The 26,016-nt window shown below is 40.0% G+C and overlaps 1 protein-coding gene across 1 annotated transcript in view; it reads left to right on the forward strand.

The window, feature by feature from the left end:
* ank2b (ankyrin 2b, neuronal) overlaps positions 1-26,016 on the forward strand; it is a 118,170-nt gene that overhangs the window by 47,610 nt on the left and 44,544 nt on the right. The window contains exons 17-28 of the mRNA XM_088015971.1: positions 3,609-3,806; positions 3,889-3,987; positions 5,361-5,459; positions 5,537-5,635; positions 5,713-5,811; positions 6,529-6,601; positions 10,352-10,531; positions 11,804-12,009; positions 12,386-12,489; positions 17,104-17,142; positions 19,119-19,343; positions 25,638-25,792. Coding sequence (XP_087872097.1) covers positions 3,609-3,806; positions 3,889-3,987; positions 5,361-5,459; positions 5,537-5,635; positions 5,713-5,811; positions 6,529-6,601; positions 10,352-10,531; positions 11,804-12,009; positions 12,386-12,489; positions 17,104-17,142; positions 19,119-19,343; positions 25,638-25,792 — 1,576 coding nt within the window. The remainder of the gene's footprint in view (positions 1-3,608; positions 3,807-3,888; positions 3,988-5,360; positions 5,460-5,536; positions 5,636-5,712; positions 5,812-6,528; positions 6,602-10,351; positions 10,532-11,803; positions 12,010-12,385; positions 12,490-17,103; positions 17,143-19,118; positions 19,344-25,637; positions 25,793-26,016) is intronic.

The following is a 26,016-nucleotide window of genomic DNA, read 5'->3' on the forward strand; positions in this document are numbered from 1 at the left end:
GGAAAGAGAGAGATAAAATAAAAACATTAAAACCCGCACCTCTAGATATAGCTCTTTTAAAATTCACTTACGTTTCTGTTGTTATCGTGTATATCATTAAAATGTGAACAGTGAGAAAGAGAAATAAAAAGAAATTATTAAATAGATAAAAAGAAAAGATAAAAACATTGAAGACATCAAAACCCACACTCTAACCCTAATTTAGCCATAAGCAACTCTAAACAGGTGGGTTTTAAGTTGAGATTTAAAGGCACCCAGTGTTTCAGCTGTTTTACAGTTTTCTGGAAGTTTGTTCCAAATTTGTGGTGCATAGAAACTGAATGCTGCTTCTCCTCCTTTGGTTCTGGTTCTGGGGATGCAGAGCAGAACCAGAACCAGAAGATCTGAGGGGTCTAGACGGTTGGTACAGCAATAACAGATCTTTAATGTATTGTGGTGCTTAACCTTTCAGTGATTTATAAACTAACAGTATTTTAAAGTCTATTCTTTGAGCTACAGGGAGCCAGTGTAGGGACTTTAATACTGGTGTTATGTGCTCCATCTTCCTGGTTTTAGTGAGAACGCGAGCAGCAGCTTCTGGATCAGCTGCAGCTGTTTGATTGATTTATTAGTCAGACCTGTGAAGACGCGGTTGCAGTAATCAATGCGGCTAAAGATAAATGCATGGATGAGTTTCTCTAGATCTCGCTGAGACATCAGTCCTTTAATCCTGGAGATGTTCTTCAGGTGATAGAAGGCCGACTTTGTGACTGTCTTAATGTGGCTCTGGAGGTTCAGGTCAGAGTCCATCACTACTCCCAGGTTTCGGGCTGATCGCTGGTTTTCAGTTGTAATAACTGAAGCTGGGCATTGATTCTAGATCACTCCTCTTTAGGTCCAAAGATAATAACTTCAGTTTTGTTTCTGTTCAGCTGGAGAAAGTTTTGACACATCCACACATTTATCTGTTCTAAGCATCTGTTCAGTGATTGGATGGGTTCAGAGTCACCTGGTGACATCGTGATGTAGAGCTGTGTATCATCTGCATAGCTATGGTGGCTGATCTTATTTCCTGTTATAACCTGAGCCAGTGGGAGCATATAAATATTGAAAAGAAGGGGTCCTAGGATTGAACCTTGTGGGTCCTAGGATTGAACCTTGTGGGTCACATGTGGGTACCCCACATGTGACCTTTGACCTCTTTGATGAGAAGTTTCCGATTGAAACAAAGAAATCCCTGTTCTTTAAACCAGTTGAGCACTGGACCGGAGAGTCCGACCCAACTCTCCAGTCGATTCAGTAAAATGTCGTGGTCAACAGTGTCAAAAGCTGCACTGAGGTCCAACAGAACCAGCACTGTGGTTCTCCCACAGTCTGTATTTATATGAATGTCATTGAACACTTTTACAAGGGCCGTCTCCGTGCTGTGGTCAGACCGGAAACCAGGGTTAGGCAGGGGATCAGTCTGAGGTTTGAATTAAGACCGCTGCTTTTTGTATTTCTGTTTTTTATAACTTTTCTTGTAGTGATCCGGACAGGTAATGTCCTGTTTTGCGGTGCCAGGGGACCAGGCACATTCTGGAGGAAGACTGGTGTAAAGATAATATCTGGACCCCGGTCTCAGACCTCAGAAATTCAGAGTGCTGGATCCTCTGGGAGGTCAGAGGCAGGTGGCTTAGATGAAGTGAGGTCTGCTATGTTAGCGCTAAGGAGAGTCGTGCCGAGGCGAACCTGTTCATTCATTCCATCCGTAAATTTGAGAAACTCTGGTCCGGAGGACATCTCTTCAAAGGTGTCAAGGGAGGAGCAGGAAGGGAGGGGGTAAGGAGAAGGAAAGGAGGAAGGGGGAGGGAAGGGGGAGAGATGAGTGAGGGAGGAATGAGGAGGAGAACCAGTCATTCTGTCCCCAGTCGATGTTTTATAAGTTTGTTTTGGGACACTTTGCTTCTGATACATGGAAGCAAAGTGTATCAGACATCCTCACATTGTTGTTCTTATTGATAAAATGAAAAATGTTTGCAGTGAGCAGCCTTATCCCATGTTTGTTCAGATTGCGTCCTCCTCTTCCAAAGAGGTGAAAGCGCTGCCAGTAGATCCAGAGGTTATCGATGAAGGTCACTAAGCTGGTAGAGCAGGTTTTAATCAGCCATTTGTTTATCATGTCCAGCCTGGAATGTTTTTCGTCTCCTCATTGAGGCGATGGAATTGGACCGCTGAGAAATAACTTCGTTTTTAATTTTCCCATAGCGTCCAGAAGAATATTAAAGTCCTATTTCAGGATTTCCGATTTTTGCTTTGCCAGATCGTTGGCTCCAATATGCACAACTAAAGTCTCCATGTTTGGCTGATCAGTGGTTAGAGGGAGCACTTTGCGAGTCAAATCAGATACAGTGTCACCAAGAAAAGAAATCACTCTCGTTTTCTTGGGATTACAAACATGACTGATTCCATAATTTACTGTCTCATCTCCAACAAGAAGCACTCTTGGCATACCTTTCGTTTTCCTGGTGGTCACTTTTTCCTTTGGAGCTTTGTGGGTTGGATGTGATGGTTTTGCCTCACTGTTGATGTTTGAAGGTGAGGTTTTCACTCAGAGGCTCAGGCTGGAGTGCAGAAAATCTGGAATGTTTTGAGGCTTGGGCTGGTCGCATTGTCCTTGGGAGCGGGGTCGGTGGGGCCGTTTTGGTTCCAGCTGCTTGTTTGCTATTCTTTGGCGGAGCAGGTGTTGAAGTTGAAGGTGAGTTTCGGTTCAGAGCCGGCCACACTGTTTCGTCCAGGTGAGGGGTTCTCCCCGTTAGTCGTCTCATGGGATCTGCAGTGTGAAGCTTTTGTTTCAGCTTGGCGCCCTGAGCGATCCAGGGTGAGCTGCTTGGTGCGGGGTGTACGACCTCTCCGCTGGTTTGAGGAAGAGTTGTTTTATATCCACAGGTAGCGTTGATCTCAAAGTTCAGCTCCAGCCTTTGAATCTTCGTTTCTAAAAACTGAAGTCGTTGTAGAATACTGCTGATGTCCTTGGGGCCGGAGGGGGACATTTTGCCCTAGTTCAACTTGGAGGTAAAAAATAAAAGTGAGAAAATCTCCCAGTCCTTAGGTTTGAAGTAATCCAGTTATGATGTTGATAATGTAAATATAACTATAAAAGTTGTGACTTTAAAAATAATTCACAGGCAAAGTTATCAGTAAGGACGAGAGAGAGCAGGATGAGCTGTTCCTCCTTCAGCTGCCAGACATGGCCTTTGCCCTCACATACCAGCCTCTGGGTTGTGGATCATCTGAAGCCTCCTATACTGTTAAGCTTTCCTTTAACACAAGACAAATTGACTAATTACAGGATTCATCACATCTTGATGAGATGCCTGCATTAACAGAAAATGAGCTGATCATTCAGTGCAGAAATTGCAATAAAATTAGTCTTTTAATATACATTTTCCAAAAAGTTATTTCCAAAGAACTGACATGAGTCTTTAATGAAATACATTTCCACACATTGCACCCTAATAGACCTGACGTCTTAAAGGTTTGTAGCTTTAATACTACAATTTATTTAAAGCTTGACAAATGGCCAATGCTGTAGTTTGGGTCAGAACAGTTGAAAACATCCAGCCTAATGTCTGCCTCTCATGAACCAGAATGGCTACACTCCTCTGCATATTGTGGCTAAGAAGAACCAGATGGACATTGCCACAGTGCTGCTGCAATATGGCGCAGAGACCAACATTCTGACCAACCAGGGGGTCACACCGCTCCATCTGGCTTCCCAGGAGGGTCACACACACATGACATCTCTGTTAATCAGCAAAGGAGCCCAGATCAATGTCTCCACCAAGGTAATGTTGACCTGATATAAGACAAAGTTAGCCATTTGTATTGTGTCACTTCTGTATGTTACTTCTCTGTTTGCTCAAGCAGAGTGGCCTAACCGCACTCCATCTGGCAGCCCAAGAAGACAGAGTATCGGTTGCTGAGATTCTCTCCAAGAACGGTGCCAACTTGGACCACCAGACTAAAGTATGAGAAAGGAGTTCCTGTTTCATTTCTCCTCTTTTGTCAATTAGGCACTAATGCCCCACTTCAGATTTCATGTCTCTGATACAGACTGAAGTCATTTAAGATAAGTATTGACTGTTACTGATCATAGTCCAGTACCTTTTGGTTACTGATCTTTGTTCGGTTATTTTTACCCCCACAAGATTAATCAAATCATACAGATTAATAGATATGGTCATGCAGAACATAGCTGTAAAGTGTGATCTTTCCCTTCTGCTGCCTCTCCTGGTGTTTTTTTTTATTTTTTTTTTATCACCAATGGCTTCTATGGTTTGAGACAAGAACAGGAATAATCAAAACAGCCAAAACAGTTTATTTTTTTATTTATTTGTACACTCAACAAATCTGAGATTATTTAACTTCAACAACATTCCTGTCTCTTTTGGACAATTGTTCATGAATTCACCAGAACAATATCTAAAAAAATGGTATATCATTGTACTTGTTTTATGTCTGTGGATATTGTGTTCACTGTTGTCATTGATATGCAGCTGCTGGTTGTCAGTCAAATGTGCTGGTTTTCCTTCTGATGTATCTGACTGTGCTGACAGTTAAGTCCGACATCCGGTATGGACTTTGTTCTCAGGCTTTTTCCCATATGTTTGTCCCAAGAGTTAGGGAAGACCTGGGAAAGAAAGCAGTTAAATATGCTGCCCAAATGATTGGAATAATTTTCAGAAAGATTTTAAATTGACAGAGAAAGTGACACTCAGTGAACTAAAGATTAAAGACCACGAAGAAGAGAGTTTAGCTGGCTTTTTTTTTTTTTTTGATAATTTTGTTTTCCATTAGCTGTTTTTATTATTTTATGCTTTGATACTTTTAAGAGTAAAACATATTGATTTTTCTGATTTAATGTAAATCAGTCTGCTGCGGGTGGTCAGTCTGCTCTCTCTCACTGCAGAAAAAAAAGGGACAGTGGCTGATTTTTAGAGATCAGTACATAAAATTGGTTCTTCATGTTAGTATCTCTCTCCTAAAATGAAGGAATAAGGGCCGATTTATCAGTGCAGTTAAAGTCAAAGGTGTTCTAAGGACTTTTAGATTCTGACAACAACTCGTGATATTATTTAATAACAATCAGACTAGTTTTTACATTATTTGAATGTCACTGAGTTTACAGCCTTTACATGCACTTTTTGTGGCCCCACTGATTTCTGGTGTCCCCCTGGACATTAAGTGTTGTTCAAAATTAGGTAATCTATTAAAATTAAGATAGTGAGGTTTGGACTTTTGAATTGTCCATATCAGCATCCAAAATGTGTTTTAATCCTTACACTCATGTTTCCATGATTCCTGATTGGAGAAATAAGATGTTTTTATTTTTTCCATAGCTGGGCTACACCCCACTAATTGTAGCGTGTCACTATGGTAATGTCAAGATGGTGAACTTCCTTCTTCAAAACGGGGCCAGTGTTAACGCCAAGACAAAGGTACTGATGCAACTGAAGTTATTGCAGAGCATTCAGCGTCAGTCGTTTCTCAATCATCATTCAATTTCCCTTCCCAGAGTGGATACACTCCGCTTCATCAAGCTGCCCAGCAAGGAAACACACACATCATCAATGTTTTGCTTCAGTATGGGGCCAAGCCCAACGCCATTACTGTGGTTTGTATATACTCACTGAAAGCAGATGCAAACTTGAATGCAAATACAGGCATCTGGAGTCTACTTCCTGTCCCCAGAATGGAAACACTGCGCTGGGTATAGCTCGGAGGCTGGGCTATATCTCTGTGGTGGACACATTGCGAGTCGTCACTGAGGAGACCATCACCACCACTACGGTATGGCACAAACACTGCAGAAATCTCTGAGTGAATTTACACTTAAACAAACATGATGTTAAAAGGAAGAAAAATGATACAGGGTTCTCAAAGTCTTTAAAGCTGTTGAAGAATGGCACACCGTGGTGGCGCACAACGCACACATCGAGGTCTTAGTCCTCAACGCGGCTGTCACATGTTCAAGTCCTGGCCCTAACCCTAACCCATAAAAAAGACTTGCAGCTTCATTTGCTATGTAATACTAATGCATGAAAATCCTTTCCAAATTTTAATTTGTTAAAAAGAAAAACCAACAACATGAAAACCATATGTCATTTTCCGTCCACTTCACAGTTATTCTCTACTTTGTGCCGATCTGTCACCTTCATCCCAAGACATACACTGAAGTCTGTGGTTGTAATATGACCAAAAATGGAGAACTTCTTAGGTGTGAAGATTTTATTCTGTAAGGTCAAAATATTTTAGATTCTGTTTCAGCTTCAGCATCTTTATTTCATCAGTTTTTATTCCAATTACCAAAAGTTGGATTGAGGGAAGTTTAGGGTCTACTCCAGACTCTGTGGAGTTGTATCAGTGTAATTAATATAAGTCAATTTATGCTGTAGCAGTATACTGAGATGGGATTGATGTTCAAATTTAAGCAGTTTTATCTAATAAACCATGAGGCTTATGGCTGTTATGTGTCAACAACAATAAATGTTTCCCCTCTGTGGGCAGACGGTGACAGAGAAACACAAGCTGAATGTGCCTGAAACCATGACTGAAGTACTGGATGTATCAGATGAAGAAGGTAAGTCCCCAGGCACTTTGCTATCTGTTGCTATAGAAACTGGGGTGACAACTTTTAAAACAAATTCAGTCCCAAATCCAGTAGAATAATTACACTAAAATCAAGATTACTGATTTTATGGTGCTACTTTTAATATTTTACAGTATTTTTCTAAAAGAATTAGTAAAAGTTTAATTGTAAGAATGAAAGTATTGCAAGGTATGCACAATAATTTCCCCTCTGTTTCGTAAAGAATTTTTCTGTTTATGTATGACAGTATATGTTACTTTTTGTTATTCGGCATATTGATTACAGGCTATTGCAAGTATGTCACTTAATGACATAGTAAGTTGCATAGTGTCATTAGGTGACATAGTACTATGTCACCTAATGAGGCACTGACAGACGTTGGAAGTGAGGGACGGAAGTATTGAACCGAATGACTGTTTATTCATGGTTTCTACTTATCACTGTGTCATAAACAGGGTTTCTCTTACATCTTACAAAACTTGAAGGAAACACACAGGGAGCCAGGAAACAGACAGAGACCTACCTAGTGGCATAGGGTTAATGGAAGAAACTAGTGAGGAATGTGTGAAAGAGAATAGGTTAAATACTGGGAGCTTGATTGCTAGAACAATGGAGCAGTGCTAAGTAGAAACCAGGTGCAGCTGTGAGAAGACGGTAGAAGGCAGGCTGAGGGAGAGAGAGAGAGAGAGATGGCATAGAAGGGCAAGGAAAACAAACTGGGGAGCAGGCAGAACATAATTCTAAAAGGAATGAATATAAAGAATATTAATAAAGGTGATCTAACATAAATAGCTAAGAAAAGTTTAATGTGAAGTATGAAAGAAGCAAAGGCTGATCTAAATCAAAACATGAAAAGAGAGAACAAGAAATAACTTGTTCTCTCTTGCAGTCTGTGTTTTGCAGCCAAACATAGAAACAGAAACAGTACAAGAGCCAGACACTGTCTGCTTATAGTACTTCATTTGTTGGAAAAAAAAGTCAACCAAATCTTCAATCAGGTCTTTACTTTCAACTTTTTTTTGATTAGTTTTTAAGTTTTAAAACTTAATGAAATAAATTCCTTTGAAGCTTCCTAAATATTTCTCAACACAAGCCATGATTTTTGTGTGTTGTTACACCCCAATGCATATCATTATACAATTAAGGGTTCTGTATGATTTGCATGATATTTTCTCATCACTGTTCACTGATGTTCCACTAACTGAACATTTAAATTATTTAGGTTTCTTTTTTCATTGCAGCAAATATCCAACCATAAATTTGCCCCCAAATCACAAACCAGCAGAAGAAAGCAATCTCTATTTCCTGTTTACATCAATATAACATTTGATCAACTGCTGTATTTATTCTAACTGCAGATTTTAGATTTCTTTAGAGTGTTTTTGACATGTTATGCCTTCTGATACTTTTGCCTTTCAGGAAGCTGGCATACTATGGGCAGGGGAACATCTGGGTCTTATTTCAGTATGTTTCTTTTTTGTTCCGTTGGCCTGATGTGCTTTCAGGCAGACCTGGACCTGTAGTCTGATTCCTCTCTATTGCAGCAGCTTCCCTCTTAGGCCTTACCTGCTTAAACAAAAGAAAAAGAAAAAAACCCCAAAAAAAACAATGAGCAGCAGCTGCGTTTCCATTACCAACCTATGCAAATTTTCTTTTTTTTTCTGTTAATATAGAAAAAAAACATAATTATGGTGTTTCCATTAAATAAGAAATTAAAATCATGTGTGAATAAGCTTTTCACATAAGTCCATAAAATTCTTGGCAGCGATCAATAAGATATATTCGATCATGAGATATATTCATAATTCAGCCATGGTGCTAGCGCTCATCATCTATCAGCCATCAGAGGAGACGTCGGCATCTTAGTCAGTCTTTGAGTGACAAGCCCCGCCTACTAGGGGATGTTTACGTGTGCAGCGTTTTGGGGAAACGCTGCATATGTTTCCCCAAACATATGCAGCGTTATTTTAGAGAAGAGCTATGGATTCAACATGTTCAAATGACACGCAACTTTTTATGAGCTGTGTGATGCTGTGAGAGCTCTAATGGAGCCAGCTGGACATTGTCTGAAAAAACAAAAACAAACTGTCATCCTCCTACCACTTCCTGTTGTCTTCTTTGTCATTTTCCCCAGTGGTAATGTAGAGCTGTTGATCACATGACTTGTGTGTGATGTGAAAAGAGGGTTTCCATTGCAGTTATGCGAAATACATCCACTTGTATGTGGCTGGAAAACCACCTTATCTTAGCACAAAAACTCCTTATTAAAGAACGGGAGTTTTTCAATTTGAGCAATTTTATGGTTAATGGAAATGCAGCTAGTGATTTTGAGATTCTAATCATGCTTTATTTAGTTATGTGGAAGTCAAAATCACTAGTATTCAGACACATTTCTAGAAACTTTGTGTTAATTAAGGTCTGGTCAAATCAGTTCAAGTTTCATTAATTGTACTATTTTAAACAAGCACAAACGTCATCAAGGTTCTCTACAAAACAAACAGCTCTGATTCCTACCCACAGTTATTACATTAAAAACACCTACGTACCCATGGTCACTCTAAATGTGTATTACAGTATTATTTTCTATTAATATTTTATCTCAGCATCATCCTAAAACAATAATGACTATTTTATGTCTATTGTAAAGGGGTTAAGAGGTCTCCACCAGAGAACCTGAGAAAGACCAAATCACTTTGTCTACAGATCCAAACTTATTTAGTCCAATTGCTTGATGTCTGTCCAGTTGGTTTATCAATTCCATCAATACAGTAAGAGTAATACCAGTTAGTTAACATCCAGTGTAAGCCCTCATCATAAAAAGAACAAATTCTAGATACTAGATATTAATTATAGATAATTCTTCAACATTCAAACACTAGCCTTTTTAATTACTTTAAGCCTGAATGTCAAGAAATGAATATTTATGAATAAGAAAATTCTCACAGTCTTTAGTTTCTATACTAAATGGTGGCCCTTAAGCTTTTGATGCTTGTCACTTATTATTGTTTGCTGTAAACCGCAGCCCCATTTTAGGCTAGTGAAACTTTTCCCTGAAGTCTTTAACTTAGTGATGATGCCTGAATCCTTATCTTGTGGACCTTGCAGTGTAGTAGTAGAGCTTTGCGTCAGTGTTGCAGATGACACAAGGTGCATGAGCTGCTGCGATTTGTTTGGTGTAAGACAGCCAATATAGTTGATTAGGGAAGGAATTCAGTAAATTCTAACAGTCCTACTGTATTTTCATAAGATGAAGTTAAACATTGAGAGTACTGAGTTTAAATGGGTTAGAGTCCCAGTTGATGGTGTTTCACCTAAAGTCCTAAAGGGTTAGAAAAGGGGTGCTAGTTTTAATATTTTTAAAATTTTATTTTATTCATTTATTTTATTTTATTTTTTGATTGTTTATTTAATGTTATATGACTCTGTGTTTTTGTTTTTAATGACACTTTGAAATGCCTTGCTGCTGAAATGTGCTATACATATTAAATTTGATTGATTGATTGATTGAAATGATATACTCATCACAAAAGTCAAACTGAACTCATTTCATCTTTTAATTATCAATGTATATAATCGTTATTTAACCAGATAAGTTGCAAACAGTTTCTCATTTTCAACAATGACCTGTTCAGGAAAAATTGAAACATCATGCAACATCATATAATTTTTGACCCGCAGATGTTTACTCCTCCTAAAAGCAGTTTTGATTTAAAATGACTCTCTTTTTTTTTTTTTCTGAAGGTGATGACACAATGACAGGTGACGGCGGAGAGTATCTGAGGCCTGAAGACCTCAAGGAACTGGGAGACGATTCCCTGCCAGGACAATACCTGGATGGGATGAACTACCTCCGTTTCAGCCTAGAGGGGGCGCGCACTGAGAGGTACCAAATGCTTCACCACACAACCTCACTGATCTACAGCTAGAACAACATACCTCAGACAAAAACTATTATACAGTGAAGTGAAAATCCATTGGTGAAATACAGAAATCTGTGCTCAGAGGTTCATACACGTTTTTACCGTTGTCCCTTATGTAGTACCCTGCTAGAGAACATGTGTTATTTAATGTTTTTTCTGCATTATTTTTCCTTTGTTGTGATGCACTACACTCAATGAATAATACCTACATCTCCATAACTTTATTAAGTTAACAGAATTGTTCTACCACGTCAATGCAGCTATGGATGACATGTAAAAGAATAGCCTTTTTGCTCTCCAGTATTGTGTGCGTGCATGAAATTTCCACATATAGACAATAATATTGAAAGGAGTCAGGTAAAGTGGTCATGCATCTGATCTGATGCGTAACTGCCTGCTATTTAGACACAACAGTGTTGAATGAGATATTGTAAGTCTCATGGCTAAAAAAATACATCCTCTAAATCAGGGGTGCCCAAAGTCGGTTCTCGAGGGCCGACATCCTGCATGTTTTAGTTCTCTCCCTGGTGGTAGTAATAACCTTTTCAGCATGTCAATTGTTCTTCTTAGGCCTTCTAATGATCCAGGTTTAACACACCTGGATCCTTTGAGCCAGGTGTGCTAAACCAGGGAGAGAACTAAAACATGCAGGATGCCGGCCCTCGAGGACCGACTTTGGGCACACCTAAATAAATCATTCACATGGTCAGGTTAGGGTTTCTATTTGACCATAAGCCAATACACAAAAATACAAGTTGGGGTTTTCATTCTCAGCTATTTTCACCTCAAAGTTGTACTTCATTTTTGCCCATTTTGGTTAAAATGGGCTGAAAAGGAGAACAAAACCAGACAATGCCCAGAAGTTAGGTCAGCTGATTAAACTTCACTAAAATATAAACATATGAGTGATGGCTGAAGAATTTTGTACAGAGCTTTATGAAAAACTCCATTCTTCCTGAGCTTGAGAGAACTAACACTCTATCCTTTTGTGTCTCTCTCCTCTTCATGTATCCCTTCTCACTCATCCATAGTGGAGTCCAAAGGTATGTTCTGACTCAGGCCTGATGCATTAGCATAGGGTCTCTCTAACATCAGTATTTCAAACAGAGGAACATCCAGTCCTACACTCTGTCTGGTCTTGCTGAGACCTTTCATCGAATGACATTTGTTTCTAAATGTGATATTCATTGAATTTAGGAGCTCAGGTCAGAAATAACTAACTCTCAGCTGCACAAACTGATCTAGTCAGTTATTGGACACTGATGGCTGTTTGTGTTGGAAATGATTAGTGTTAAATGTTGGGTTAGTTACCAATTCTGTTCAGCTAAATTAATTTCCCTGTTCTTGACCTTCACTGGTTTGATGGTTTATTCTGATATTTTGTGCTCCAGTTCAGACAGGTCCTTCACACCCACCCATCATAGCTACTATTCTCCAAGACATGATGGTATGATGGACGAGATGCTCACCTGTCACAAGGTACTCCCACTGGTTAAAAGTATTTCAGACAAAACCTTTCTGCTTTTCATAAAATAAACTAATCAGGACAAAGAAAAGTTTGCTAAAGGTTAGACTTTGACTGTGACAGCCAGGAGTCCATGTCCTGTGTCTGTCACACCAACTCTAACGTAACTGTCTCAAAATTAACAGCTACCAAAGAGCCAATTATGGTGCAGCACATTCTGGCTAAATGTCTTGAATTTGGTGTTGCCCAAAGGACATTGTTCTACAAGTCTTGTGGTTCAGGTCCAACTCTGACAAACACAAGTCTTAGTGAAGGAATGTGCCATGGGTGGCTCATGAGAAATTTTCCAAATGTTCTGAGTAATTTTTAATTATACTTATTTGATTCTAGGTTTCATCACTTGCAAGGGAGAATGAGAGGGATTCCTACAGACTGAGTTGGGGAACAGAGAACCTGGATAATATTGCTTTGTCCTCCAGTCCCATTCATTCAGGGTAGGCGAAGTTCCAGTGTTGGACAATATTGTTAACAATGACACAAACATTCCATGTTAAATACAAGTGTGCAGGCCAAAGCTTAAATATGCAGAGTTTTCTACAAAGCTTAAGTCGGAAGTTGGTTTCCAATTCTAACTTCCAATTCGGGAAATGGCTAAAGGGCGATTCCATCTAGTTTTTCACTACCTTCCGCATCTTTAATCGACTCTAGTTTAAAAACTACAACACCTATACTCTTCAAACCTGGACTGGATTATTCTGCTCTAATAGCAGAATATTTAAAACCATGTTTGTGATTTGTGAAACCTTTTTCTGATTTGTGAAACTTCAAAAAAGGGCGATTTCACCACTTATTTTTTTTAAACTTGGACACATGAGGACTGCTCTAATTCCAAATCTACAACACCTAGACTCTTCAAACCTGGACTGGATTATTAGAATACCATAACAATGTCCGGTTGGTTCGCCATTATCATTTTGTCTGTCTGGATCTGGAAGTCCCACAGGATCTTAGCTCGGTCATTCTCCACCACCTTTGGGGGTGTTCCCCACTTTGATCTCTGGTCTTCCAGTCCATATTCTGCACAGATGTTTCTGTACTCTATGCCCGCCACTTGGTTATGTCGTTCCATGTACGCTTTCCCTGCCAGCATCTTGCACCCTACTGTTATGTGCTGGACTGTCTCAGAGGCCTCCTTGCACAACCTACACCTTGGGTCTTGTCTGGTGTGGTAGATCTGAGCCTCTATGAGGCTTTGTCGTCTATGTATTTATGTATCTTGGATGTTTCATCCTGGACAGTGGCTCTCACACTCACTAGTCCTCTGCCTCCTTCCTTACGGCTTGTGTACAGTCTCAGGGTGCTGGATTTGGGGTGGAACCCTCCATGCATGGTGAGTAGCTTCCGAGTCTTAACATCCGTGGCCTTCATCTCTTCCATTGGCCAGCTAATTATTCCGGCAGGGTATCTGATTACTGGTAAGGCATAGCTGTTTATTGCACGGATCTTGTTCTTGTCATTGAGCTGGCTTCTCAGGACTTGCCTTATTCGTTGGAGGTATTTGGCTGTGGCTCCTTTCCTTGTGACCTCATCAAGGTTGCCATTTTCTTGTGGTATTTCCAGGTACTTGTAGCTGTTCTCTATGTCTGCTATTGTTCCCTCTTGGACTGAGACCCCTTCTGTGCGGACGACCTTCCCTCTCTTTGTAACCATCCAACCACACTTCTCTAGTCCGAATGACATCCCAATGTCAGTGCTGTAGATCCTGGTGGTGTGGATCAGTGAGTCGATGTCTCGCTCACTCTTGGCGTACAGCTTGATGTCATCCATGTAGAGGAGGTGACTGATCGTGGCCCCATTCTTGAGTCGGTATCCGTAGCCAGTCTTGTTGATGATTTGGGGTTCAGGCCTATGCAGAACAGCAGTGGGGACAGAGCATCTCCTTGGTATATGCCACATTTGATGGACACTTGTGCAAGTGGTTTGCAGTTAGCTTCAAGGGTGGTTTTCCACAGCCCCATCAAGTTTGCAATGAAGGCTCTTAGAGTCCTATTGATGTTCAGTGATCCAAGTGTGTGGCATTGAATCATAGGCTTTCTTGTAATCAATCCAAGCCGTGCACAGGTTGGTGTGTCGGGTTGTGACAGCTGACCCTACTGTCACACCGACCTGAAGGGTAATCATTTTTTGTTTTATCCTTTACATTAATTTAGACATTAATTAGTGAATAGTTTAGATTTTTATTAATTATTTTCATTAGTCTGACTTTTTTGGTTAACTGTTTGGAGTGCACACATTTAGTTAACCTTATTTGTCAGTTCTTTATATTTTTGTTGAAAGCAACAAATTAATTTGTTTTGAGTTCCCAGTTTCCTTTGGAGCTGCTCCTGGAGGGTCACAGAAAAGCTCCAGCTAATTGATGTCCTTATATGGCTGGCAAACCTCCTCAGCGGGCCGTTCCATTTGTTTGCCAGGGAATGGGGAAATTTGGTTTTCTTTAATATAATTTGACTATTTCTTTAATGCTTTTTCTATTTGGTAGTTTCAGTCTAATGTTTGTTTAATTTAAAGATTTGGTATTGTATTTGTTTAAGTTTTTGCATGTTTAAATTACCCCTTGTGTGTCAGCAGTGGTCTGATCAGCCACTATTTAAGTTCCCCTCATGTCTTGTTAGTTAGGTCAGTTTTGTGCTTGAGTTTTTTGTGTTAACACCTGAGTTGTAGTTTGTTATGTTGACCTCAGTTTTGGGCCCAATTCTTCATTGTTTGATTATTTTTGAACTTTTTTGTAATAAATTAAGATTATTTTTGAATTCCATTCAGCGTCTCTCTGGCTGGTTACTGTGAGAACCCTCACACGGGTCTACAAGGAGTTGGTGTTTGGCTCCTCTGCTATTTATGCCGATGCCCTTCTGTGCCTTGCTCATGTATTTATCCATGTGCCCACTTATATTAGCCGCTACGATGTCTGATATGAGCTTCCATATGGTGTAGAGAGACAGGTTATTGGTCAGTAGTTGGATGGGACTGAACCCTTTGATGGATTCTTCTGGATCAGGATTGTGCACCCTTCAGTTAACCATTCAGGGTGAGTCCCATTTTATAGCAGCTGGACTGAGCTGCCAGTTGCTCATAGAGGGCAGTGAGTTTCTTCAGCCAGTAGGCATGAATCATGTCAGGTCCTGGTGCTGTCCAGTTTTTCATACCTGAGACTCTTTCCTGGACATCTGCCACAGTGATGGTTACCGGGGCTTGTTCAGGGAGGTTGCTGTGGTCCTCTCGTAGAGAGGTTAGCCACTGTGCATTGTTGTTGTTGTTTTCCAGTATTGTTCAGTCTCCAGCCTTGGTGGGTCTGTTCGGTTATTACCCTGCCATTGAGAGTAAACTTTAGCTGGTTGGGTGCTTTGATTGTTCGTTCATTACTGTGGCTACATACGCAATCTCTGGACAGGGAGTTGTACTTAACTCCCCTCTGACCTGGCATCCTGGCTTCTCCCTCTTGCCGTAGCATCTGCGTTGTACCTCGTCAATCTCAAGTTGTGACAGCAGTTGCCATTTGTGGATGTTGGAACACTGAGCTACTAGTTGCTTGGCTGTTAATGTTTACTGGGGATGTCATTACCATTCCTTCCACATTCTTTGCATGTAGCCCCTCTGCCTAGGGTTACTTTAGTAGTAGAATTCCAACAGATGCTACTACTGACCATGTTTTCACCTCTTGCTCATACATACATATATATATATATATATATATATATATATATATATATATATATATATATATATATATATCAGTGACGTGCGGTCAGGGGAGGCAGGTGAGGCAGAGCCTCACCTATCGTCATGGAAAAATAATATATAATAATAAAATCATTTATATTGCTATTTTCACCCTGTGGTTTGTACTATAAAGTATCTATTTTTTACTTAGCTTAACCAATTCTGATTAGTTTTTTCTTCAAAATCGCTGGATTTTCGCATTTTCCCATTCAAATGCTCAGAAGCGAAGCAGGTGAGGCAGCAGGAAGCTGAGCCTCACCTGGGATTGCGCAACCTCTCGCTAACTGCACTAGCTGCCACTTCACTGAGTTAATGTGGCTATGGATGACATGTAAAAGATTAGTCTTTTTGCCGTCCAGCATTGTATGCATGCGCGAAATTTCCGTAGGTTCAATAACATGCATGGTGTCTAAGTCATAAGTCAGTGCCTCACCAGCAATGAACCTCACCACACGTCACTGATATACACACACACACACCCACACACACACACACACACACACACACACACACACACACACACACACACACACACACATTTAAAGTGGTAAAATCAACCTTTCTTGAAGTTTCACAAATGATATAAAAGTTTCACAAATCACAGACATGGTTCTAAATATTCACTATTAACAGAGGAAAGCCGTTGTGGTGGATGTAGCAATACCAAGTGACTACAACATCAGGAAAAAGGAGCACGAGAAACTGGAGAAATACCAGGGCCTCAGAGAGGAACTGGAAAAGACCTGGAAGGTGAAGACCACAGTGGTGCCTGTGGTCATCGGGGGCCTCGGGGCAGTCACCCCCAAACTGGAGCAGTGGCTACAACAGATCCCAGGAACAACATCAGACATCTCAGTCCAGAAATGTGCAGTTCTAGGCACAGCCAAGATACTGGAGGAGAACCTGAAGCTCCCAGGCCTCTGGTAGAGGACCTGAGCTCAGAGGATGAGAGAGGGAGAGAGAGAGAAAGAGAGAGAGAGAGATATTACTGTGCTGGCTCCGGTCAGACAACAGTTGCTAATGTGTAAGCTATGCTCCACCATTAGCATCCACGCTTACGTCTGCTAATGGTAGCAGTTGTTCAGACTCATCATTAACATCTTATATTTGGAAGTGTGAACAACCACCCAAAAAAATCCAATTTGACAAAAAATTGGAATTGGGTCACTTCAGATTAGTTTGCACATAAAGACTGAAAACATGCTTTTTAATTCTATAACAACAATCTTTTCCTTCCTTGCTCTGATTTTCCTCTCACGGTTTTTTTTTTTTTTTTTTCAAACTGATTCTGCTCAACTTTTAATGCCTCCCAATGTGATTGTTGTTTTTAGCCGTTCCTCTCCGTGCCATGATCATGGAGACCACAGCAGGTGACCCTCTGCATCTTGGTTTAATCACATTTTCCTTCATCATCATCACCACTGTTTCTCCACTCATGTGTTCTCCTCTTGGAGAGGTGCATGTTTGTGTGTCTGTCCTCAGTAAACATTGCCTCACATGTTCTCAGGCTCACAGTATAGAAAGCTGTGTGAATGGAACTAAAACCTCCAAGTTTTAAACCTGTGTTGTTCTGCAGACCTCATGTCTCTTCATTTCCCCTCCACATAAGGTGGGAAGCTACAAGTTAAAACAGCAAAAGTCTGAAAAACCTGAGGCGTTGAAGGTTGAGGACACATCCGCTGATTTCATTCACTGTCTCATGAAGTCTGCATTTCCACTAACATGGCCTCCATGTTTCGTCTCACAGCGAAATGAGCATCACACCATATTTTGGGGACACATTATTCTGAGCGTTGTAACTCTGTTGCAGAATCAAACAATGGATTAAGTTGATCAATAGAACATCTGTTGATGTGATGTGGAACATCATTCCAGCCAGTTTCTCCCAACTTAAAATGTTTGATGTGTGCACCAATTCCATTTTGCATGAAAGAGTCCCAGGCTTTATGTTCCATGAGTGGTGAGAAAACAGACACCAGACTCTGCTCTAAATTTATATGTGGATATTGGTTTTGAACATTCTATTTATTGAACATTTTCAACCTCAGCACATATAATTTGCCAAAACCATTTAACCTTTTTGCACTGGACTTTTATCTGATTGGAGAGAGGAAATTTCACAGAAATCGAAAGTATTTTAACATCTTTCTGTTAAAAAAAACATCCAACAGGGAAGTATTTTAACAGTTTAGCTCGTTCATCTGTTAACTTAGACTTTTCTCTCTCCCTGAAGGATAAGCCCTTTTTTGAGATATTGTTTTGCTAACTTATCTTCCACCAGAGCTTTGGATGTTTGGATGCAAGGCAGTTCATATTACTGGTGAAGTGTCCATGACCTGCCGTGGCCACCAGGGGGCCCCCAAAAGCAATTTTATTTCTTTTTCTCCATAAAATACTGACTTCTACATACATTATCAAATGTATATTATTGTAAAAACAAATCACTTCATAATGAAATTGTGTGTTTTTGTTGTTATGACATAGAAATTGTTACTAAAAAAAATCAGTTCCACTGAGGGGGCTTCTTTTTGTATGTGTTCTCTGGTATTTTGATGATGAACTTCAGACCTGGGGTTAGAACACCTCCTCACCATCACCCTAATCTTTAGTTTCCTCCACAGACATTTGGAGTCACCATCTGACTCCAAAGCTGGAGTCAGATGGTGACTCGTCTGGGAAATATGCTCTTATCAGCTTGTAAAACTTTAGCGCCTTCTCCTTGGGTGTAACTTTAGCCGGTTCCTCTTCCTTCAGCTCCAGTCAGATTTGTCTCCATTTCTAGATCCTGCGGGACCCTCCTCGCTTTTTGGAACAAGTCGGGCCAACCTGGGTATTGCGTGCAAACAATTTGATTGGAAGTAGACTGCATTCATTGATTGGTCATTGGATTTACATCACAATATGAGTGAAAGCGATATTTGCAAACTCTTCAAACATCAATATCTCAACCACTATTTTCAATCCATAGTATTTGGCAAGATTGCTGCATATTGATAATTCCAGGGTCAGACCTTGAGGTCCAAATCTTTCTATCAAATGTGGCAAAAGAGCACACGCAGCATCAACTGGACAGAGCAACCCTATGCGCTCACAGCTTGCTCATGTTCCCACATTCCCACTTATTCACGCCCTCTAACAGGAACACACTGCCAGTGGAGATGCACTCAACTTGGCCAGAACTGAACCAGATATTAACTGGATAGAGTTAGACTTGACAATGGAGAGGGGGCTTTGAGATATTAACGAAAACAACTTACTCTATTAGTTTTGGTGTCTGTGGCCTCATCACCAAATGCTATCAGTGACATATGTTTTCATTTGTGAAAAATGTCCTGTTCCGCTTTAGCTTCCTGGTCAGCTTCATGGTGGACGCCAGGGGTGGAGCCATGCGTGGTTGCCGACATAATGGCCTCCGCATCATTATTCCACCCAAGAAATGCAGCGCCCCAACAAGGGTCACCTGTCGACTGGTGAAACGGCACCGTCTGGCCACCATGCCCCCCATGGTGGAGGGCGAGGGTCTGGCCAGCAGGCTTATTGAAGTGGGGCCATCTGGAGCCCAGTTTCTTGGGTAAGGCTACAGGTAGAAACTTAAAGTAGACACAGAATATTGGAAGAGTTATGCCAGCAGACAAATATAGTATTTCTACAGAAATATGTAGTATCATGCTTGTCACTCTTGGAAGCACACTTGGAATGACAGGAAGTGCTCATCATTTAAAGTGCATATTTCACTTTAAATGCATGTTGAAGCCTTTGTGTCATAACAGGTCCGAAATTTACGTTTTTGGTGCAAAAATGGCCCATATTTCAAAATAGAAGGTATTGGTACCTACTCTACCTATCCTGCTTACTGCTCCACCTAGTGACCACCGTTAATGACATAGATGGAGGAGAACGTTCCGGACTGTGCAGCTAAAAACACTGAGTAAGACCTGGAGGAGGTGACTAATCCTGAACATTAAATCAGCTACATGTTTAAGATTGAAGGCTCACAGGTGAGCCAGAAGCTAGAACTGTTGACAGCACAGTAAACAGATCATATAAATTGTAGAAGAGCAGATATTGGAATGGAAAACAACATGCACAAACCAGGGATGCCACCTTTCAGATATGAAAATAAGGTATGTTCACCACAGTGAGTTGCCCACAGAAGTGGTGGACTTAATTTTATGGACGTTTTTTTTTCTTTTGTAAAAACAAAAACTCAGTAGTGCAATCATTACAAATGTGGGTTGGAGTGTAACGAAAAGCGAAATCAGCCAGAACCCAAAACGCAGCCAACACCAGAGTTGGTTCACCAAATGTCTTTATTACAAAAATAAAGGTAAGGGGCTAAGCAGGGAGTGGTGACGCTGGTGGGTCAGGAAGGGGGAAGTCCACCGGGGTCTGGGATCCTGCCAGGGAGGGGTAAGGTGGATGGGCAAAGGGAGGACTAGAGGGCTCAGGGGACAAACGGATGACGGGGACAAATTCCACCAACCAGAGGCTGTCAGGGGACAATCCAGGTTCATTCACGGGAGGGCCACAGGCAATGAAGATCCAGAAATCAGAAAAACTTGAGGCAAGGTCGGAGTCAGGCGGGGTTCATCAGCAGTAGGTCAGAACTCCTCCAGCAGCCGAAGGACAAGGCAAAGTCTGTGGTCCACCAAGCAGTCATTTTTTCACACCATCACTATCAAAATCCCTAAGAAATTTTTTAATGTAGGACAAATAAATGGTTTCTCTTCACAATATTTATGTATTTACTGTTAATCTATTTGTTTGATTTATTCCATAAATTGACATTTATATTATTTTGGCTTATGAGAACCTATCATCCAAGATGAACATCCTAAGTAAATAATCAAACCATAACAGTTAACTAAAAGCATAATAAGAAACTTAACCCATCATGGCAAAATGTTCTGTGCTATATCAGCCTCAGGAGATGATTGAGGGATGAAGAAATTCTGAAGTCTGGTTCTTAAGGTTCTGACGGGTCTCCTGATCCATTCTGTCTGATATTATACAGCAGCACACTGCGCCACTGAATATCACCAATACATTTTAAGTTATTTTTTTAATGCCTGTGCCTGTATTCATCCTCAGTGAAATTGCTGAGCTTGGGATGGGCGTCTTCCCACTCTATCTGTACTTTTGCAAGAGTTTTTGCTTTGAAGGACATGGTGGAGTACATTTTAAAACGACGCAGGTTGATAGACGCTCACTTTGGCTTTGTAGTGTTTGTCTCTAAGCAACCGTAACAACAGTGTTGGACCGTAGTGTTCTCTAAGGTCCTTTGTACATACAATTAGTCAAAAATGTTCATATTCCTGTAAAATTGAATAACTCTCTCCACACCCACCTTCTTCCAGGTCAAAGCTGCGACTCTGGTTTGTTGTTGTCTCTTCTCCCCATCATCTTCTGTCTTCCCCTCGCTGCTTCTGCTGTTATGGTGATACTGCAGTGGATTTCAGCCTGATTTTGTAATTTCTTCTGGACCAGACCAGTTGCACACCTGAGCAAACAAAACCTCCTTGAGCTCAGCAATCAGACAGCAGGGCTCCGTTCTCCTCCAGTTACGTCATGCAAACCACACGGTTTTTCTAGAAGTAGAGCTTTTTTGGTGACTCAATACTTTAAAACTTTTGCTAGCTAGTTACAGACCAAATACAGCAGCCATATTTACAGTTTGACATTAGAAAATACTTTTTTACCATTTAAAAGAACCTTAAATATGCACTTTAAGATGCATTAACAGTGTGAGAAAGGTAGGGGGACCTTCTGTATTCTTGATTGCCTGAGACTTACGATTTGCTGCCCTCTTTCTTTCAGACTGATTTTCCCCAGCTTCTGCCTAACTTCAGCTGTTTGTGTATCTGCTCTTGCTTCCTGCCAGTGCCAGGGTCTGCCAGTCTTTGCTCTCCAGCATGCCCAGTTTGATTTCATAACAGCTCCTGTCTAACTATTTTTAACTGTTAATCCTTAACCTTAACTATGGATTTTCTTATGAATTCCACCTACAAATATGGACCATGATTGGTTTTATATGTGGCTGGTTATGTCCTCCAATGGTAATATGTGGGAATATATCACAATATACTGTAAGTTACAATGTTAGGCTATCCACTGGACAGTTAGCCTTTATGCGCAGACAAGCTGGAAGTTCTCTAGCACAGATATGATATTCTAATTAACGTTTTATTATATTGATGGTTACACAGCACCATCCTGGTAAGGATATGTTAAAGGTCTGAGAATTTATTTCATTAGAAATAAATGGCATGTGCTGTTGTCTTTCCAATTTTCAAGTGTGTAAGATAAGCAGACCTTTGTGTCATATCGTATTCACACCCCAGGATAACAGAGAGTCATGGATACCATTTAGGTTCCTTGGAACACAAACCAATGCAATAATGCTTTAGTTATTAAATCACTTCTGCAACATATCAAAAACTATACTGTGCCATTTGTAAACTTTCACATCAAAAATTAACAGCAATTACTTGAGTTACTTAGCCTTTCATAAGGGGAAGAAATAAGGGTTGAGGAATATGAATACCTCAGTGTTGGCCTTGACAACAGACTGGACTGGAGACACAACAGTGAAGAATCTATAAGAAGGAGCAGAGCAGACTGAACTTCTTGAGGAAGCAAAGATCCTTCAAGGTTAGCAGCAAGATGCTGCAGATCTATCAGTCTGTTGTTGAGAGCGTCATCTCTTCCGCTGTCATCTGCTGAGGCAGCAGCATCAGAACCAGGGACCTAAAAAGGCTCAAGAGTCTGATAAAGAAGGCTGGTTCTGTTCTGGTTCTGTTCTGGGGACGACTGTGGAACCTCTGGAAATGATGATGCAAAGAAGGATTCTTCATAAAATCAAGAAAATTATGGACAATCTTGACCATGCTCTTCACGAGACTGTCTTGAGAGAACAGTGTCTTTAGTCAGAGTCTTCTTCAGAGTCCCTGTAATACAGACCTCTACAGTAGATTTTTCCTGGCATCAAAACTCTTTGAAGAATAACAACATTTAAATTCCCTTCGGGATCAATAAAGTATTTTTGATTCTGAATTGACTTTTCAAAATTATATTTTCACAATGTCATTCTTTAATTTATAGATGTCACATTTTCTAACTAAATATTTCCTAAACAAAATATTTTGCTTCAAGCTAACTATTTACCTTATAAAAAAATTTAGTTAGCAAGCTAATATTTAGTTTGAAACAAAATATTTAGTTTGCAGTTAAATGTTTAACTCCAAAGTGAATTCTTAGTTTGAAGCCTAATATTTAGTTTGAAAGCAATATTTTTATAGGGGCGAACTAAATTTTGGCTTGCTAGCTGGATATTTGGTTAGCAGGCTAAATATTCAGCTTCAGGCTAACTGATGTTTACCTTGCACAGAAAAGTGGGTAACACTTTATTTGAAGGGGTGTGCATAAGACAGACATGACACTGTCATAAACATTCATACAGACTTCTTTATGTTCCTGACAGGTGTTATGTCATGTTTATGACAGTGTTCTGTCAGTCTTATGCACACCCCTTCAAATAAAGTGTTACCCATAGATTAGTTAGCCGGCTAAACATTTAGCCCCCAAATCGTTGGCTATTTAGCCTGTCATGAGGGAGAAAAATAGCGATTCATTTTTCAAAGTCATATTTTCACCATGTTATACATTTGAGAGTTTAAACTAAATATGTAATTAGTAAGCTAAGCTGCTAAATATTCTGTTTGGAGTTAAACATGTAGTGGCAAACTAAATATTATCTTCCTAACTACAATTTTTTTTATAAGGCAAATAGTTGGCTTGGAGCAAAATATTATGACCTTGAAAAATGAGCCCCATTTCTTCCCCTTATGATAGGCTGCAAAAACTCAAATTATCGCTGTAAAGTTTTGACTGCACAACTTTACAAATGGCACACCAAAAAAAAAACACCCATAATATAGTATTTTTCCATAGTGAAATCTGGTTGATTATGCTACTGCAGTAACAAGTGCAGATGTTAATGTTTTTTTGTGCAGGATGCTGTATCCTTCAATAGTCTTTTTAAATTTTGTGTCTTTGTATTTCTTTCTTTCTTGAGAGAATAATCACATGCTTACAAAACAATCAGATTTTCCATTCAACCAAAACATTGTGTGCTTTCTCCTCCACTCTGCTGCGGATGGATGCTTGGCGTATCACACAGTAAACTCCACCTCCCTACTGCCCCTCCACCTTTAAATGAGGGAGAGAGTTTGGTTAGCAGAATCCTCCAGCTTGGTCCACCGGGGACTAAATTTCTTGGGTAGGGTGATAAGGCCTCATAAAGCATAGAATATTGCATAGGAAACAATCTATGGATGCCAGCCTCAGTTTCTGCCTTTCACTTCATATATTATTTCTGCATGTTTTTTTATATTTTGTAACCCCTTCTCTAATGTCTGGGACCTCACTTTATGTGTCACTTCTGTTTGTTCTTGCTTTGCCTTACCCTCTTTATGCTTTATTCTTTAGTTTTTTCATAGAAACTGTTCTTGTCACTTGTAATCCCCACCACATTGGACAAAAAAGTCAGGTACCCAGAAGGATTGGTTGATGTTAGATATAACTTAGTATGAGTGGCATATAGAAGGCTCTGATGGGCCAACCACAGTTTGATGGACATGCACACCTTGCATATGTATAGAACAGATCTGAGCAACCAGAACGACATTAGAGAGCGTAACAATGACCAAAGAGCAAAATATTCTGTCTGAAAAACATCTAACCAATGAGGTCACCCTGTCTTTTTTCAGCCCAACTTGTATTAGGACAGTTCCAGCAGCTGTTTGCAACATGCTGTTGGAGAAAATAACAGCCTTTACTCTGATAGTACTATCGATATGCTTGTTCTGCCACCCTTTATACTGGTAGCACAATAAAATAGGTTATATTTATAACCTATATATATATATATATATATATAAATATAGTAACCACTGCAGTCACATGACCCTCAGTCAGTTTCACTGCATTTTTGCCATTCTGTCTGGGTACTTAGCTTTTTGTCACTAAGTGTGCAGCTCTCTTTATCAGTTTGTGAAATTGAAATGGTTGTTTGGCCACAGTGAACTGACTAGAGAGTTGTTTTGCTGCATTTTAGCACAGTTTATAATATGTATCAAAAATGTTTTGCTACATATTTTACTGAGTCAGCATGATCCATACAGTTTGCAGTAGGAAAGCATTGCATTTAATGACAGATCCCTTGATGTATTCATCAGCAACAGTGTCAATTTAAAAAATAGGACTGCCAGGCCAAAGAACCATTTCACATGAAAATGAGCTCTTGCATTTTTAGTTTTATATTTGTGGTCTTTTCTTTCTAGATGCTGAAGGAATATTTCACTTTTGTATATATTTGGGCAGTGAAGTATCGTAACTGATCTTAATTCAGTTATATAAATGTGAACGTGTAAGAAGTACTTCAGCTAATATTGTAATAATATTCAGCTATTAAATATCTGCTTTGCATTCCAATAGAATTCATAAACAGTGACTTAAGGCAATGCCTATCAATAAAGCTCAGTGTAACTTTTGCACTTTGCTACATAGTTTAGCCAGTTTGACACTAATTTGAACATGTCAAAGAATTCTATGACAAATTACATCCCTGCTCTGAGATTTCTTGTATGTTGCACATATTTACCACTGCAATGGAATTTATGCAGTTTACTCTCAAATATTTCAGCAATGAACCCATTCCACTAGTCAGTCACTCCGTCTGCATTGATAAAACTTCAGTTACCTCAGCCTCACTGAGGCCGAAGCACCAAACATTTGCAGGCACGACGTTATCTTCCATCAGACCATAATCTGAGTGATATACTTTATCTTCCCTCGTCTCCTCTAGTCCTGTGATTGTTGAAATCCCCCACTTTGCCTCACTCCGAGGGAAGGAGCGGGAGTTGGTGATCCTCAGAAGTGAGACAGGAGAGAGCTGGAAGGAGCATCAATGTGAATACACACCAGAGGAACTCAATCGGATTCTGAATGGCATGGATGAGGGTCAGTGTCTGGGTGCTAGAGACCTGAAACAAGCAGGAACAAAAACACAACTTAATCATACATATGGGGAGTTTGTGAAGGTCCAATAATCTGGGTTATTTAGCCTGTCGTAAGAAAAAGAAATGGGGGGTTCATTTTCCAAAATTAGAATTACACCATGCTATTCATTAATGTATAAATGTCACAATTTCAAAGTATTGAATTAAATTATTTAGTTTACAAAC

Source organism: Poecilia mexicana, unplaced genomic scaffold, assembly GCF_051168715.1.
Source record: "Poecilia mexicana isolate PSO_F unplaced genomic scaffold, ASM5116871v1 scaffold_18, whole genome shotgun sequence".
NCBI classification, from domain to species: Eukaryota; Metazoa; Chordata; class Actinopteri; order Cyprinodontiformes; family Poeciliidae; genus Poecilia; species Poecilia mexicana.